This window comes from Sinohyriopsis cumingii, chromosome 2 (genome assembly GCF_028554795.1).
Source record: "Sinohyriopsis cumingii isolate HCF-2022 chromosome 2, ASM2855479v2, whole genome shotgun sequence".
Taxonomy (NCBI): domain Eukaryota; kingdom Metazoa; phylum Mollusca; class Bivalvia; order Unionida; family Unionidae; genus Sinohyriopsis; species Sinohyriopsis cumingii.
The window spans coordinates 97,299,535-97,314,169 of NC_142962.1; the positions used below are offsets into that span (position 1 = coordinate 97,299,535).

A 14,635-nucleotide genomic window follows, 5' to 3' on the forward strand; every position below is an offset into this window, starting at 1 on the left:
CCGAGTGGTCTAAAGCGCTCTCCGTTACGGATCACTGCCATCTCACCTCTGTCTGCGTGGGTTCGAGTCCAAGGCTCGGCTAGCGTGGGTACGTGTGAAAGCCTGCCAGTAGCTTCTCGTGGGTCAGTGGTTCTTCCCTGGGTTTTTCAGGGTTCTTCCTCCACCATTAATACTGGCCGCCATGTATAGCCTATCGTGTGCTGAAAAATGGCGTTAAACACTACAGCAACCAACATGGGGGCAGGACCCATTGTGTGTCTCACGGTTTGAAGGGAACATCAGCAGCTAGAGGATTGCTGAGTTCAGCATTTATCACCAAGAATAGTATTACTACAGGTATTCTGCTTCAATATTGATGTGAAATACGGCCCTGGGGTCGCATTCCACTATAGACACACAGAGAAAACGCACATTAGAGAGACGTTGGCCATACCGGATGTACACATCTCTAAGGCGATTTATTTCTATGCCCCTTATTTTGCTTTCTACCCACACTCATTGCTGGTTAACGCAGCAGGTACATGCAAGGTAGGCCAAAATTGCCATATTACGACTGCTGAAGCCATACACAGGGGAGGCCTTCAGAACATAATTTTGATAGAGATGTAACAGGATCCCAGATGGGACTAGATTACGACACTAAAAACAATCTTGTGAGCATGATGTTTATTTATATTGTGATTGAAAAATTATTAGATAAACACCAAACTCATGTTTGCAGCGTGATTTTGCTCAATGTGAAAATTTTCTTCTTCAATTAGGCCACTGTCATATATCTGCAGTTGTCTGACGTTTTACATGTGCATCTGCAGATCATTTTATTTTGTCTGTTGACCAGAGTTAAATATATTGACAGGTGGTGCATACACGTATCGGGGGCCCCGAGTGGCCGAGTGGTCTAAAGCACTCACTGTTCCGGATCACTGCCATCTCACCTCTGTCTGCGTATGTTGGTGTCCAAGGCTCGGCTAGCGTGGGTACGTGGGAAAGCCTGCCAGTAGCTTCTCGTGGGTCGGTGGTTCTTTCCTGGGTTTTCCAGGGTTCTTCTTCCACCAGTTATACTGGCCGCCATATATGGCCTATCTTGTGCTGAAAAATGGCGTTAAACCCTAGAACAACAACATACACGTATCAAAACAGGTCAGCTGGAAATAAATCAGATTGGCAAAATTTGGTCACATGTTTTGACTTCAAAGCAGGAGGACTTTCATCGCCTGATTTCAGTATGCAAATGGACTGAACTTTAAACTACTGATCAGATGTACATTTTCTATATTTAAATACGCACATCATCTCATCACTTCAGTCCTTTCATAGTAACTTGTTGCCTTTCATACTGTTTTTGCATGTAGCACACGCAGTTTTAACCTTTCTTAGTAGATCATTGCCTGGCTTATATTTGTGGCAGCCCTCATCATTGTTGATCTCATATCACATATCAGTTATAGATTGGCCAAACTTGAATTCCTTATTAAAGCATGTGCGAACAAAGGCACATGTGTGTATATTAACCAGACAAACCTATCGGGATCATCATTAGTTACAATGATGGAGACTAACCTCTACACACACATCCTAGATCTGCCATGCTGGTGTATATAAGCATAAATTTGTTTTTAATGATCAACAAATTTCCAACACGTGTGGTCAGATTCACTGACTCATTTAATATCTACTATATAATTTGCACAAGGAAACTATTCCCATGCTCATGTTGGTTAAGCAATACTGTTTCGACCATTCATACTACTGTGATGAGTTTAAACAGCACACATGCAAATATAAAGTAATATCACCTCCCAACCAACTATACAGTCATTGGAGAATTACGAAAAATCAATCCCACTCCCACCAGGAATACACAGCTGTGAAAGAATATCACGATAATAATCTCGTGACACCGTCAATAGCGCCGTTGGTCAGCCATCTACTTGCATGACAGTAAGCAATATCACCTCCCAGCAAACCATACAGTCACTGGAGAATTAAGTAAGAGCGATTCCACTTCCACCAAGATTACACAGAAAACAAAGAATATCACGATAATAATATTCTCGTGATGATGTCAATAGCGCCATCAGTCAGCCATCTACCTGTGCAACTGTAAATAATATCACCTCCCAACAAACCATATGATCACTGGCGAATTAAACAAGAGCTGTTCCACATCCACAAAGTTTATGCAGATAACAGAACTGTGAAAGAATATCACAATATTCTCATGATGATGTCAATAGCACCATCGGTCAGACATCTATTTGCACGACATCAACATTTCTCTCTTAACGGAGGCAGTGGATCTGGTAACACCATGTGCAATTAATTTATTTCACAATCAGGATTTAGTCCTGCTAACACCCACACAGAGACTTACCTTGCAAAAGAGAATCAGAATCACAGTTTCTTCTGACACCATGGCAATACTTTGGCACATGAATGGGGCAAAAATACCCATGATAATCTGAGATGAAATATACACAGTTCTCAAGGACAAGTTTGAAATGTTTCTAATGTGGCTGTTGCAGAAACATGCCTATGTAATCGAGTGTGTAGATCAGGGAAAAACCACCACCAATGACAGGTGATTCTTCCCATAACTGGTTATGCAATTATGTTGGTTATTACAAAAATCAATGACAATTATTATGCCATGATGATCAGATCAAGTTCAGTGCAAGGAAATATGTGTATTTCAAAGGTGCCCATGAAATTTGTATTTTTTTCCACGTCGACCCATGATGATTTGGTTGTTATTTCATGCAATAGAGTACACGATAAGATCCAACATAAACTGTTTAAACTGAATCATGTAGAATTCCCTGACATGTTCATTCTGCTTTTGTATTTCTGAGATGGTTGCCACCAAAATATACCCATAATAATACATGACACCAACAACACTAATGTTCTGTGTCACAGAAAATCAGTCTGATTATCTGGCTGACGTTGGAAACACTCCGCTACACTGATAAAACAAATACACGTGTTTGTGATCAGACCGTCAGACATTCTCACACATCCTGTTTTATATACCGTGCAAAAAACATGCTGTTGAGGTGAGGCACAGCAAATTTACATATCAATGACCATGACTGTGGCAATCGATCATCAGCAACAGAAACAAACAATGAAGATCGTATGTAACTACACAGCAACACTTGTGTAAGCAATAAATTTGTGCATGCCAGTATACTGTGCTGTTAATGGAAATGATCTTGGTGACTGTATTGTGGGTCTATTTTAAGGAATGGTCTAAAAAAGCACTTAAAATTGATTAACAACTTGGCATGAAGGCAACTGATGTAGTTAAGGATAAAGCATCATCTATGGCTGATAACCTGTTGTGTGTGTGATTTCTAACATAGCTTTAAATATTTTTTAGTCTTATTGCTACCATATCTGCAGTGTGGCAGTTTAGAGTGATGTCTAGCACTGGGTCATCATGCCACGGATATGTTGCATCATGTCCCACCCATTTATTTTATCCCGACACAAGGCCGACCAGTCCTAATACTAACCTCTTAACACTGAAAGCATAGCCAAGCAGCTGTTAGTACCATTTTCAAAAATCTTTGGTATGACTCGACCAGGGTTCGAACCCCATGATATCCCACATGCGAAGAAGGTGCTTGAACTATTAGGCCATGAGTGAGGTTTGATGACATAGTTGGTTGAGCATTCTCATCGATAGGAGAACAGTTTGACCATGGCTTGCACTAATCACACCACCCAAAGATGAATTCCCAAGCACCGCTGACATTCCTGCAGGGATCAAACAAATAAACACTACAGTAGGGCAATGACATCAGGCATTAGTGTACAGTTGTTAGTACCCCAATGACCAAGGCCACGATTAACAAAATCGCGACTGCAAGGAGCAGACTCTTTGCATGTGAGAGGAATGCACTGGTATATATAAAAAATTATTCAGACATGTATCTGATCCCACATTTGACATGGACGAGTCAGTGCCCAAACATGAAGCTCAAGTTTAAGACACATGATGATACTTCCTTCATTAGGTCGAAGGAACCCAAATGGTAATCCATATGTGGATGCAAAACGAAAAGGTTTGTGTCAACAAATAGTGGCACTGTTCAACAGCATGTGATACATCAGTGATAAACAAAATCGAGGCCTGCATTGATGTGACAGAATAGCATGAAACAGAAATGATTAATTTTGCAGTGCATGTCAGTCAATGATGTTCGCCAAGAATTTCCATCGATAATGTGGATAATAGGCAATTTCTCAAAGTAAAACAGCATGACATACTGCTGCTGCTCCACAGCCAACCAGAATTACACCAAAACCAGCTGGTGCTTTCGCTATTCTGCAAGAAGCCAATTAAAGTACAACTTGGTATTTTGATCGCAAATATAGTGCAATGTAAATTTTCATCCGTGCTTCCGTTGTCGCAGGGGTGTCAGGAAAGTTATTTTAGGTGCTAAACACCCTGTTGCACTAACATGACACTGTACTGACAAAGAAGCAATTTGGCGCTGACAGTGTAAATGCATCCATGACCACAGCATCATTGCATGAACAGGTTACGCTGACGAAGTTGTGATTGTGGATGTCCATGCTGACATAGTCACTCGTGGAAGAATGATTACTGCAATTTATATTGTTGGGAAGTCAGTTTAAGCTTTCGTGACTCACAGTGACTATAGATTCCATCATGGGTACAGTGGGGATTGATTTACATGGTAAATCAGTGCCCGGCAAGGAGTCTGTGTGCCACGAAACGTGTTCATAGCATTTCAGAGCCAAAGACGGCTGAAGTATCAGATAGGAAATACGATGGCGTTTGATGAACTTAACATTTGTGAAAAATCACTGTGACTGAACAGACATCAAGAACCATCTTAAGAAAACCTCATAGATTTTCAGCAGAACTATGACATTGCTGGCCAGTATTGTCACGTACAGATATAACTCTGTGATACTGTCAAACAAAACACTGATGCTTGATGTGGTTGGTGGACGAATTGAAGGTTGTTTACACGCCTGTGGAAAACATGTAATCATGGGTCATAGCCACCTTTGCAAACATGCAATGATAACAAATCACTGTGATTAAACAAATGCACACATAGACAAATTAAACATTTTATACACGAACTTGCAGGAACACTATCAGTGTCATCTTGGAAAATTGAGATCAGTCATGAAAACAACAGCGGGGTATCTGAGACTATTCTGGGCCACATGTGAGCAGGCCAAATAAGTTGCACTTCAATGTGGCATGGAAAACAAGCTGTGAAGTCGCAATAACAGTCTGCTGCTAGAGTTGCCACAATAGCAAAACACAGAATATTTCCATTTTTTGGCGCTGATCGCCACTGTACCACCTGCAGTTACCAAAACCGGATGTGTGGGTGCCATGAAAGCAGTCGCAGTAAAAGCACTTAAAAAGGCAACCTGAGGCTGTATAGGAACCTGACAATGCACATGACATGGTTTTCACCCACTTCTGACAGCGTTTATGCCCGCAATCACTTGTTCCTTGGGTAAGTCATCAGATGTAAGGGATGCGCAGCCACGTACGAGTATATACATGGTCACACACAAAAACTTAGCAGCAGCACTAATTAATAAAACATGCAAGTGGATACTTATGGATCATTGGGAAAAAACCTCGCAGTATCATAGCAGCTACAGATCTATTATAGTTTGCCTGCAAAGATGAATAGGTCAAGTGAATGAATCTTGCTGCGGTTAGCCTGGAGGATGTTGTTGTGTTCAAAATTCAATTTGGCCAGCTGAAAACCAGCAGAACAGGTGGACTGATATCATTGTATGAATAATAGGCTTGACTGAAGGAAATTTTCCTGTCGTCAATCATTCTGATAAACACAGAGACTCGTTTGTCAAGAAAAGCTATCAACAACAAAATACAATTATACTCATGCGCGACCTCTTCAGTGACAGTGACATTGCTAAAAGAAGTATGTGGACAGCTGATTGTCACATGCTGTAACAACGATGGGCGACCTGAACAAGAATCAACGATGTATTCCAACTTCGACATTTCAGGCCATTTCAAAACACTACATGGATGAAAAAGCTGCTGATCTAAGCGCAGACATAAACCAGCCATTGCCCAAACAGAAAGTGAAGAACATATCAAAGCCATACCATCAGTGAAACATTCAAGGATTTCATTGATGGAGATGCACACAGGAACACAACTATTTAATGGTATCAATGAAACACTGCGCATGCTAGTCGATGAACGAACAATCAAATCGTGCACGAAACAGAACAATATGATCACGTATATAGCTGAGCATGATGGTATTTAACGATTTTCATTTCTTGGCACAGAATTCAGTAAAACTATTGTTATGTAGATCAGCCACTGACCAATTCTCTGAGGGTTGATAATACTGAACAAGGATGCAGATGCAATATTTGGCCCCATGAATTTACAGTTTATCATCCTCACATCACCAATACATATATTTAAGTTTTCTTCAAGAACTAACATCTATACGTCACCAGAATTTAATAGAATTCATTGTTCCATCATTTAACACTACGTTTTTGCTTTTCTTGCTTATATGTTTCAATTACCCTTTCACCAGCCAGAATGCTTGGTGAGATTCATCTTGTGGGGTCAGTCTGTACTTCTACCTCTCTCTTACTGCTTTATATTCCCAAAACACATCAATACTTGACTTCCATGCAGCACATGTAGAAACACTAGCTTTTCTTTACACTTGCAACATCATTACAACTCAGCCAGTACATGTATATCCTGTGTCTACTCTTGGCAACCTGCTGTGTTAAAACTGTCAATTTCATAGGTTTATGTGACAGGCAGGTAGATAAGTAGGTAGGTTGGTAGACAGAGAGGCAGACAGACAGACAGATAGTTCAGTAGGTAGGTAGATAGGAAGACAGATGTGTACTGATAGATAATTAGCCATTGATGGATGAACATAGGTAGGCAGGTCGCTAAAGAATAATTGACATATTTTCAAACACTGAAGAAAATCATCATCAATGATTTATTGCTCTATATATTTACACCTGAAAATAGATTTTAAAAAATACATATATCCTTATGTTTGATATACTACCGAACCAAATAACTTGACCTCTGACTGACCACTCCATTGCAAGGGATATTTTATATCCTCCATTATATTGACCACTCGATTAAAATGTAAAAAAAGTGTTGTACTGTGATCCTCACTTGGCCTTTGACCTCAAATTCCTTTTTTTCTCTAGAGATCTTTCTTTCCTGAAAACACAGCCGGCAAAATTTGAAGAATAACTAGCTAGAGCAAGCATAAGTTTTAAAAAAATCTGCTGGGTAGACTATATTGACATTCTTTGTTAAAAGAAAAAAAATCAAAAGATAGTCTAGATTATGTCAGCTGCTGACTGCCTTTGGTAGTTACATATGGTGTCTTTGAGCAGGGTGAAATTCCAGTACCTGGACAAAGTAACAACCACACTTGTACATATTTTTGTATCTCAACAATTTTGAAACAAACTGATGCCTCATTTGAGGGGTGAGACTCATAGAAGTCAAAACAGACAGATATTTCTTCTGAGGGGTGGACTCTCATGTGAGCCATACTATGAATGTACAATTTTAGTGTTGAAGGAGATTACCTCCTTTAAGGATGACCACTGCTCTCATCGGAGTGGCTTTTCATGGGGAGTTTGTCAAGCCAAGATGATGTCAGCTATGCTTCACCCCATCACCATTCTAAACCACAATGCATTGTATACATAGCCACTGTCTTTTCTTCTGGAATGAATCTGTCAACACTTAAGTTTAAAATTCTAAATTTCCATACATTTATTTGAAGAATATAAAATCCTACATTCTCTAATTGGCACGCACGAAAGTCAGGCGAGGGTTCAATGGCTGTCATTTGTAGTGTTCCTAACTTGAAGGGAGAATACTATTAGTACTGTGAATTTTCATGATTTTCAAAACTAACTTACTTTTACTAACAGACAAAACTGCAATGATATAGATCTACACAAAACATTACATTAAAAAATATATTAAAAAATGCATGGCTAAACTTGTATACACTATTTCCTTTTTCTTGCAAAAATGCAACATCCTCAAGAAGGAGCTGTAAAATCATACTGCATCCATTTTAATATTTTGCACATTTTGCTGCATACTTCCGTATGAAATTTCTTCTGTGGCTGATGACTGGAAAACAAGAAAAGCCAGTCTATGAAATTGTGTTGCTGATGATTTGGAAACCAGTCGATGGGCACTGTGTATTTCAGAGATAAAAGTGATAAGGCTCAGAACTATCATTCACTCTTTGTTGAAATAAAATCATATTACATTTCTGGATTTTAACCTTAATGGCAGAGTTTTTAAATGGATTGTTAGAAAGTGTAGGTACACAAGATGTGGGACTGGTCAAGTTGGTGGATCTCTGTTCTCAGTTTCCGAAAAGGTGTGAAAAACCTAATACCTAGTAACTGATCCTGTAATGCATGGAGTCATAGGCCAATTAACTCCTTTCTATAGCCACATGCAGTTAAAATTGATAGGTATTTTAATCACAATTTGAGTGTCACCTGTTGATCGCTGCAGATAGTATTTAAGACCAGAGAACCAATTACAGTAAAAGTCAAACTGGCCATGTAGGCATTCATAACCAACAATTTTAGTAATGTGTCATTTTTTTAGAATTCAATTAGTCATGCCTTTATATGGCATTTATTCACATTACAGATAAAACCTGTTACAATGCAATGCTCAGTGTCCAAAGAATAACATCATGATATAAGCAGGATCGTGTTAACAATTTTTTATATAAACTTCGCCATAGAAAATTTCAATATCTGTTTTAACTAACCTCTTGATCCTATAATCTGCTAGGGATATGAATAATTGGCTTTTCTGAGAGCAAGTATTTAGGATGTTAAAAAGAGAGATCACCTTAAATTAAAAATTGGAAGCCATGCTGCCATCGCGTTATAAGTAGAATCGCATTATAACGAATCGTAACGGGTTTGACCTGTATTTAAATCCTCATAATGCCACATTCCTTTTTGAAGGTCATTATTTACACACCCCAGGAAGTATTATGTGGCCATTTTTAATGAGGTCAACCAAAGGTTTGATCCAGTACAAACCAAATTGGATGTCACAATGAATGCAGTGTGTGGAAAACAAATTCATACTACTCTGTTGGTTGATATGATGATTCCAACATCCTCTTTTCTTGATCTAGTTTAGTACCTGGCTTCCAAAATAAAGTCCATAGTGATCAATAATTCTTGTCTGGGAGTTTATTTTAAATAGCAATTAAGGTACAGAGCATGATGGCATGTAACACTCAGGATGGTTAAACTATTTTAGTATTAAATTTTAGAACAACAAATAATATTTGAATAAATGCACACACATGATCAAATTGACACACACTATAGATACCAATGCAGGCAATGCAGGAACTCCTAACATAACAGTGTATAAACTTTTGATCCATTGCAATATTATTGTAAAGTTTCAGATGAATGCACCACTAATGTAAGAAATATGAGCCTTTCATTTTAATGGAAACTTTAACTGTTTACTATCATGCTTAAACATGTGTAGCATGTAAGACAGTAATTCCTAGTACCATATTTGACAGTCAATAAGCTGATGCAGAAAATAAGTCGAATCAGCAAATTTAGCAAATTTTCTATCTTCATCCTTATATAAGTTGATGCAGAGTATAAGACGAGGCCAGATCAACACCTCAGATTGTTTTTCACTTTGTTGTATTCCATCACATTTTTCTTTTTGCACCTCATGATCAAAATCAAACATGGTCCAATATATGAGAGAGAGCAAGAGAGAGAGTTCGAGTTCAGCTCTTTGTGGATTTTTTGATCTTTTTTTAAACTTATTGCCCCTGTGTTGCTGAAGCTTTTGTCAAAGAGAGAAAACATTAAGAAATGAAACAGCAAATGTAAACTATGAAAATACATACCATACTCTTTCAGGGTTTAAATATTCACAATAGTTATATCCATATAGTCTTCATTAGGTTAAATCCCAAGAATGACCACTTAGGTGGCAACTGTTTTTGATCTTTACTCATGCTAGATGTACTCTGAATTGCTGTCAGTTCCATCAACAAGTTAAAAAATGTCACTGGCTGAGAAATTTACCACCAGGCATTTTCTTTAACTATACGGTACAGTATTCATAATACCCATGAGTAGCCTCATTTCCCTATTGGTATCCTCGCTAATCTGATCTGGTCTGCAGAATCTTGACCTCAAACAGGTGTTATCTTGGAATGACTGAATACAGACATAGCAAATTTAATTAACATGTAAATACTACTACAAAGCCATGAGATTCTTGCAATAATGGAAGTGGAAACAAAAATGAGAAGGAATCGCTTAACTAGTGGTATTAATTGATAATGGAATATGGTATCGCACTTGTACACAAGTAAAATCAGTCATCAGGTAAGTGAACAATACATATTTACAATCATGAAGATATCTTTCTGTCTGTCTCTCTCTCTCTCTCAATGGAGAATAAGGATTATTTGATCATCAGGTGCAAGAAGAAAATTGTGATGGAATATTGTCGTGGTTGTTCATCTTCTAACTTGTAAATTCTAATTTACATATATGCAATTAAATTAAAACAATGTATATTACAAACAACATACATTTACTGGTGCATGCTGCTTTAGCGCAATTACACCTGATCTAGGGGCCCCAAGTGGCCGAGTGGTCTAAAGTGCTCTCCGTTACGGATCACTGCCACCTCACCGTTGTCTGCGTTGGTTCGGTCTCAGATTCGGCCAATGTGGGTGTGTGAGAAAGCCTGCCAGTAGCTTCTCGAGGGTTGGTGGTTCTTTCCGGGGATTTCCGAGGTTCTTCCTCCACCATTAATACTGGCTGCCATGTATAGGTTATCATGTGCTGAAAAATGGCATTAAAACCTACAACAACAACACCTGATCAATGTTAATTTTTAATACTGATGATCATGTAATTGTTTAAAATACTCACTATGGGATCCTATATTTGTTCATACACAATCTCTTCCCCAAAATTAAATATTTTTTGCACATTATTTTTCGTACTCTTGGAGAATTATTTTCCATACGAAAATATGATAAAGCTATTTTGGATGACATAATCCATATATAATTCGATTCGGAGTATAAGACAAAGTTAAGATTTTCCGGTAAAAAAGTATTGTCTTATAGGCTGGCAAATATGGTATATCATGACATAAACTTTAGATTATTATATTATTAAAGAGTTTCACTTCAATGCACCACTGATATAAAAGATATTTGACTTTCAAAAACATTTCCACAAAACTTAAATGGTGTTCGGGGCAAAGCAGACAAAGTCAATACTGTATATCACCATGCTTATACTGACAAGGCAAAAATAGCTATTATCATATAAAAATAATTCAATTCATAATCAGTATTAGGAATACTGCAGATCACGTACATTAAGTATTTGAATCTGCCACCTGAATGATAAGATGAAATTTCAGAAGACTATTAACTTTTTATAGGAGATTGTGATCGGTTTTAGTAGTTGCTGCCTCAAAGTCCAGCAGGTCTCTTAAGTTTCTTTTGAGAACTTTTAAAAATCAACCATGGTATCATGTTCATCATCATATAAAAACACCAAGTCACTCAGAATCCAAGCAGTTCAAGTTCATGAGATATCCAACTGATGGATGGTCCATTTAATACCCATACTTTGCATTAAGGTGTGTCTTTCCATCTCCAGATTGGTCTAAAAGAGAAACAGAAAAATGTGTTGTTAAAAGCTGCGAAAATCAGAACTGTCGGAATTAGCATTTTGTTCATCTCTATCATGCTTTAAATATTATGAAATCATACGTTTTATGTTCAGTTCATCATAAACCTCTGAATCTATAAATATTTTCAAAACCTGATACTATTAATTTCAAGAAACAAAGATTGCAGACACCAAGGATAAAAATATCAAATGGCTTCTGTGTGGAAATAACAAAAAAGTTGGCTTGATATCACTTACCTAGCTTACAGTTAACTGTAACAATTTACAATTTCAACTATGCAGGTTTAGGTAGTATTGTAAGAACAATACCCAATTTAACGTATATACTCACTTATAAGACTAGTCCAACTGCAAAGTGTCAGGACCCAAATCTGCTGTTGCATAATGTGCCGGCAGATCTGGCTCTATGCAGTTGGAAGGAGTAATCAGCAAAACAATCAACACAGACCATCTTCGTTCTTTGCAGTTTGACTTGACTTATAAGCAAGTATATATGATATACCCCAACAATATGTACATCTGATGGGCACAAACACTAGGTTATTTCTACTGACCTTGTGTATCACCAATCTAATTACAGGATTTGCACCAATGCAACTAAAAAGTATCAATTGTAAAGTACTGTTTTTAACAATGACTCTCCCTAACACAAAATACAATTTATCTGCTAGGTTAACTTTTAAAATCATTTGATGGGACAGATGCTCTACTGGGTGAAAAGAGCTTTTAGAAATTCAAGATAAAATCATTTCTTCCTTTTGACTGCTGAGTGTTGATCCAATGTCAGCTTGGCACCATTTTCATATAGGACAAAGTGGACATCCCTAGAAATGTTTTGTTGAAAACCCAATTTCATAATAATCATCCATTTAGGGGGAGTAGTGACAACATGATTTATTTTTTCGAAACAGTCATCATGGCATCCATATTGGATGTATAACTAGCACCATTTTTATCAAGGACAAACAAGTTATCACAAGAAGTCCACTGCTGAAAATCCTAAGCTGATATTCATTTGGAGAGAAGCAGAGATACTAATATTTTCAATATAAGACCTTCCATTCATCTGAAGCAATAACAAAAATTTTATGATGACTATTGTGGCAGTGATACCAGATGTCAGATCAGCACCATTTTCATTTAAGACCAACTGGGCATCATAGTAAGTCTTCTGGTGAAAACCCCACGCCAATGACTTTTGCTTCAAGTAGAGTTGTGACAAGATTTTAAAGATGGCTGCAGAGTTGGTGTAAAATCTGATTGAAATAGGGTCATACAATACTAGCAAGTTCAGCCAATCAGATAGAACATCATTTTATAAGTATGTCTAGATCTTCCTCATAAACTCCTCATGATAATATACAAATGAACTAAGGGGATTAATGGGAGTGGAAACTCCACCGATCTACAATACCATCTATTCCCTACTAATATGCAACCGAATTTAACAGTGGTTCATTCAGCCCTGAGTTCAAAAGGAACCTGAAGGGCTAACATTCCTTTGAGGTATAAATTCCAGCTGTACTTACCTATGTATGAGGTTGTCAGCTATAACCATGCGTAGATTAAAAAGACCTTTATCTTTTACCCTTCATCTAAATTAAAGTTACACTTGAGGAAAACCCAAACTGATATTGATAAAGATGTCTTATTTCTACTCACACATGAAATGTGATCTCAGATTAAGAAGTCTAAAACTGAGATATTGTCAATGTATAAATGTCTTGTTTCAAACCATATGTCAAATGTGATCTCACATTAAAAAGTATAAAACTGGAGAACTACAATTAATTCTTTGAACATATATAGCATCAGTACTTTTGTGTTTCAAGTGTTTTGTCATTATATCACAAATACACAAAAGTAATGAGTGGTTTACAATGAGTAAGGTTTCTAAAATTTCAACAAGAGATCCAAGTGAGCCTAACACTGCCATCCCAGACTATGTAACTTAATAGCTGACCATTTCTCTAAGCATGCCTATGCAGTATGGTAGGAATGCAACCCTATATCAACTATCTTCCAGCTGTTATATCAAGCTGATTATACCCATCTGACTGCCTTGAACTCTATTCAAAGATAAAAGCATAATTAATATGCGTCTACCTCACTCACATTAAACTTATCCAAGATGTTGAAGATATAAACTTATTTACCAGGTTTAATCAAAACATACAGTCTAAAGAGATGTAACAAAATTTGCCAATCAAATGCAAATTACTTCATCAATATGTGCTGATCATGTTTATTACATAACATGTTAAAACCATAAGATATAAGAACCTGCTTAAGACCAAGCTTGAGAAACACAGTCTCCAGAGTGGCAACAAACTTGGCCACTCTGATACAAAATTACTTCATAATTATTCAAAGTACTTGCTTAGTCTGATTTTATAACAAGCTTCCCAATTCGTTCTAAGTAAACCATTTCGCTAAGCAGGTTTATGTAGTACTGAAAGAGTGCAACCTACATAAATCTCCCAAACTTTATACCATGTTGATATTACCTATTTTATATGTCTTATACAAATTTTTCTAAAGAAATGGGATAACAATACGCAGTCTCCTGCTCATAATCAAAGTCATCTAGGAGCTTGATAATATAAACCAATTAACAAGTTTTATACAGGCTGGATGAGAACCATAGTCTCTAGATCTAGACTGTTGCCAACCTCATTTATTATTGATACTGTTAAGACATTGATAACATAAGCTTACTTACTAAGATGAAGCACAGTTTGGCTGAATTTGGTCTCTAGAGCTGTAACAAGCTTAGTTTATCCTACACAAGGTTACCTCACTTATCTGCTTATATCCTGCTTATAATCAAACTCATCCAAAA

General features: G+C 37.3%; 1 protein-coding gene across 1 annotated transcript in view; it reads right to left on the bottom strand.

The window, feature by feature from the left end:
- Positions 1-6,998: 6,998 nt before the first annotated feature.
- Positions 6,999-14,635, bottom strand: part of LOC149805438 (kanadaptin-like) — a 43,837-nt gene continuing 36,200 nt past the window's right edge. The window contains exon 12 of the mRNA XM_089950021.1: positions 6,999-11,766. Coding sequence (XP_089806147.1) covers positions 11,717-11,766 — 50 coding nt within the window. The 3' untranslated portion in view covers positions 6,999-11,716. The remainder of the gene's footprint in view (positions 11,767-14,635) is intronic.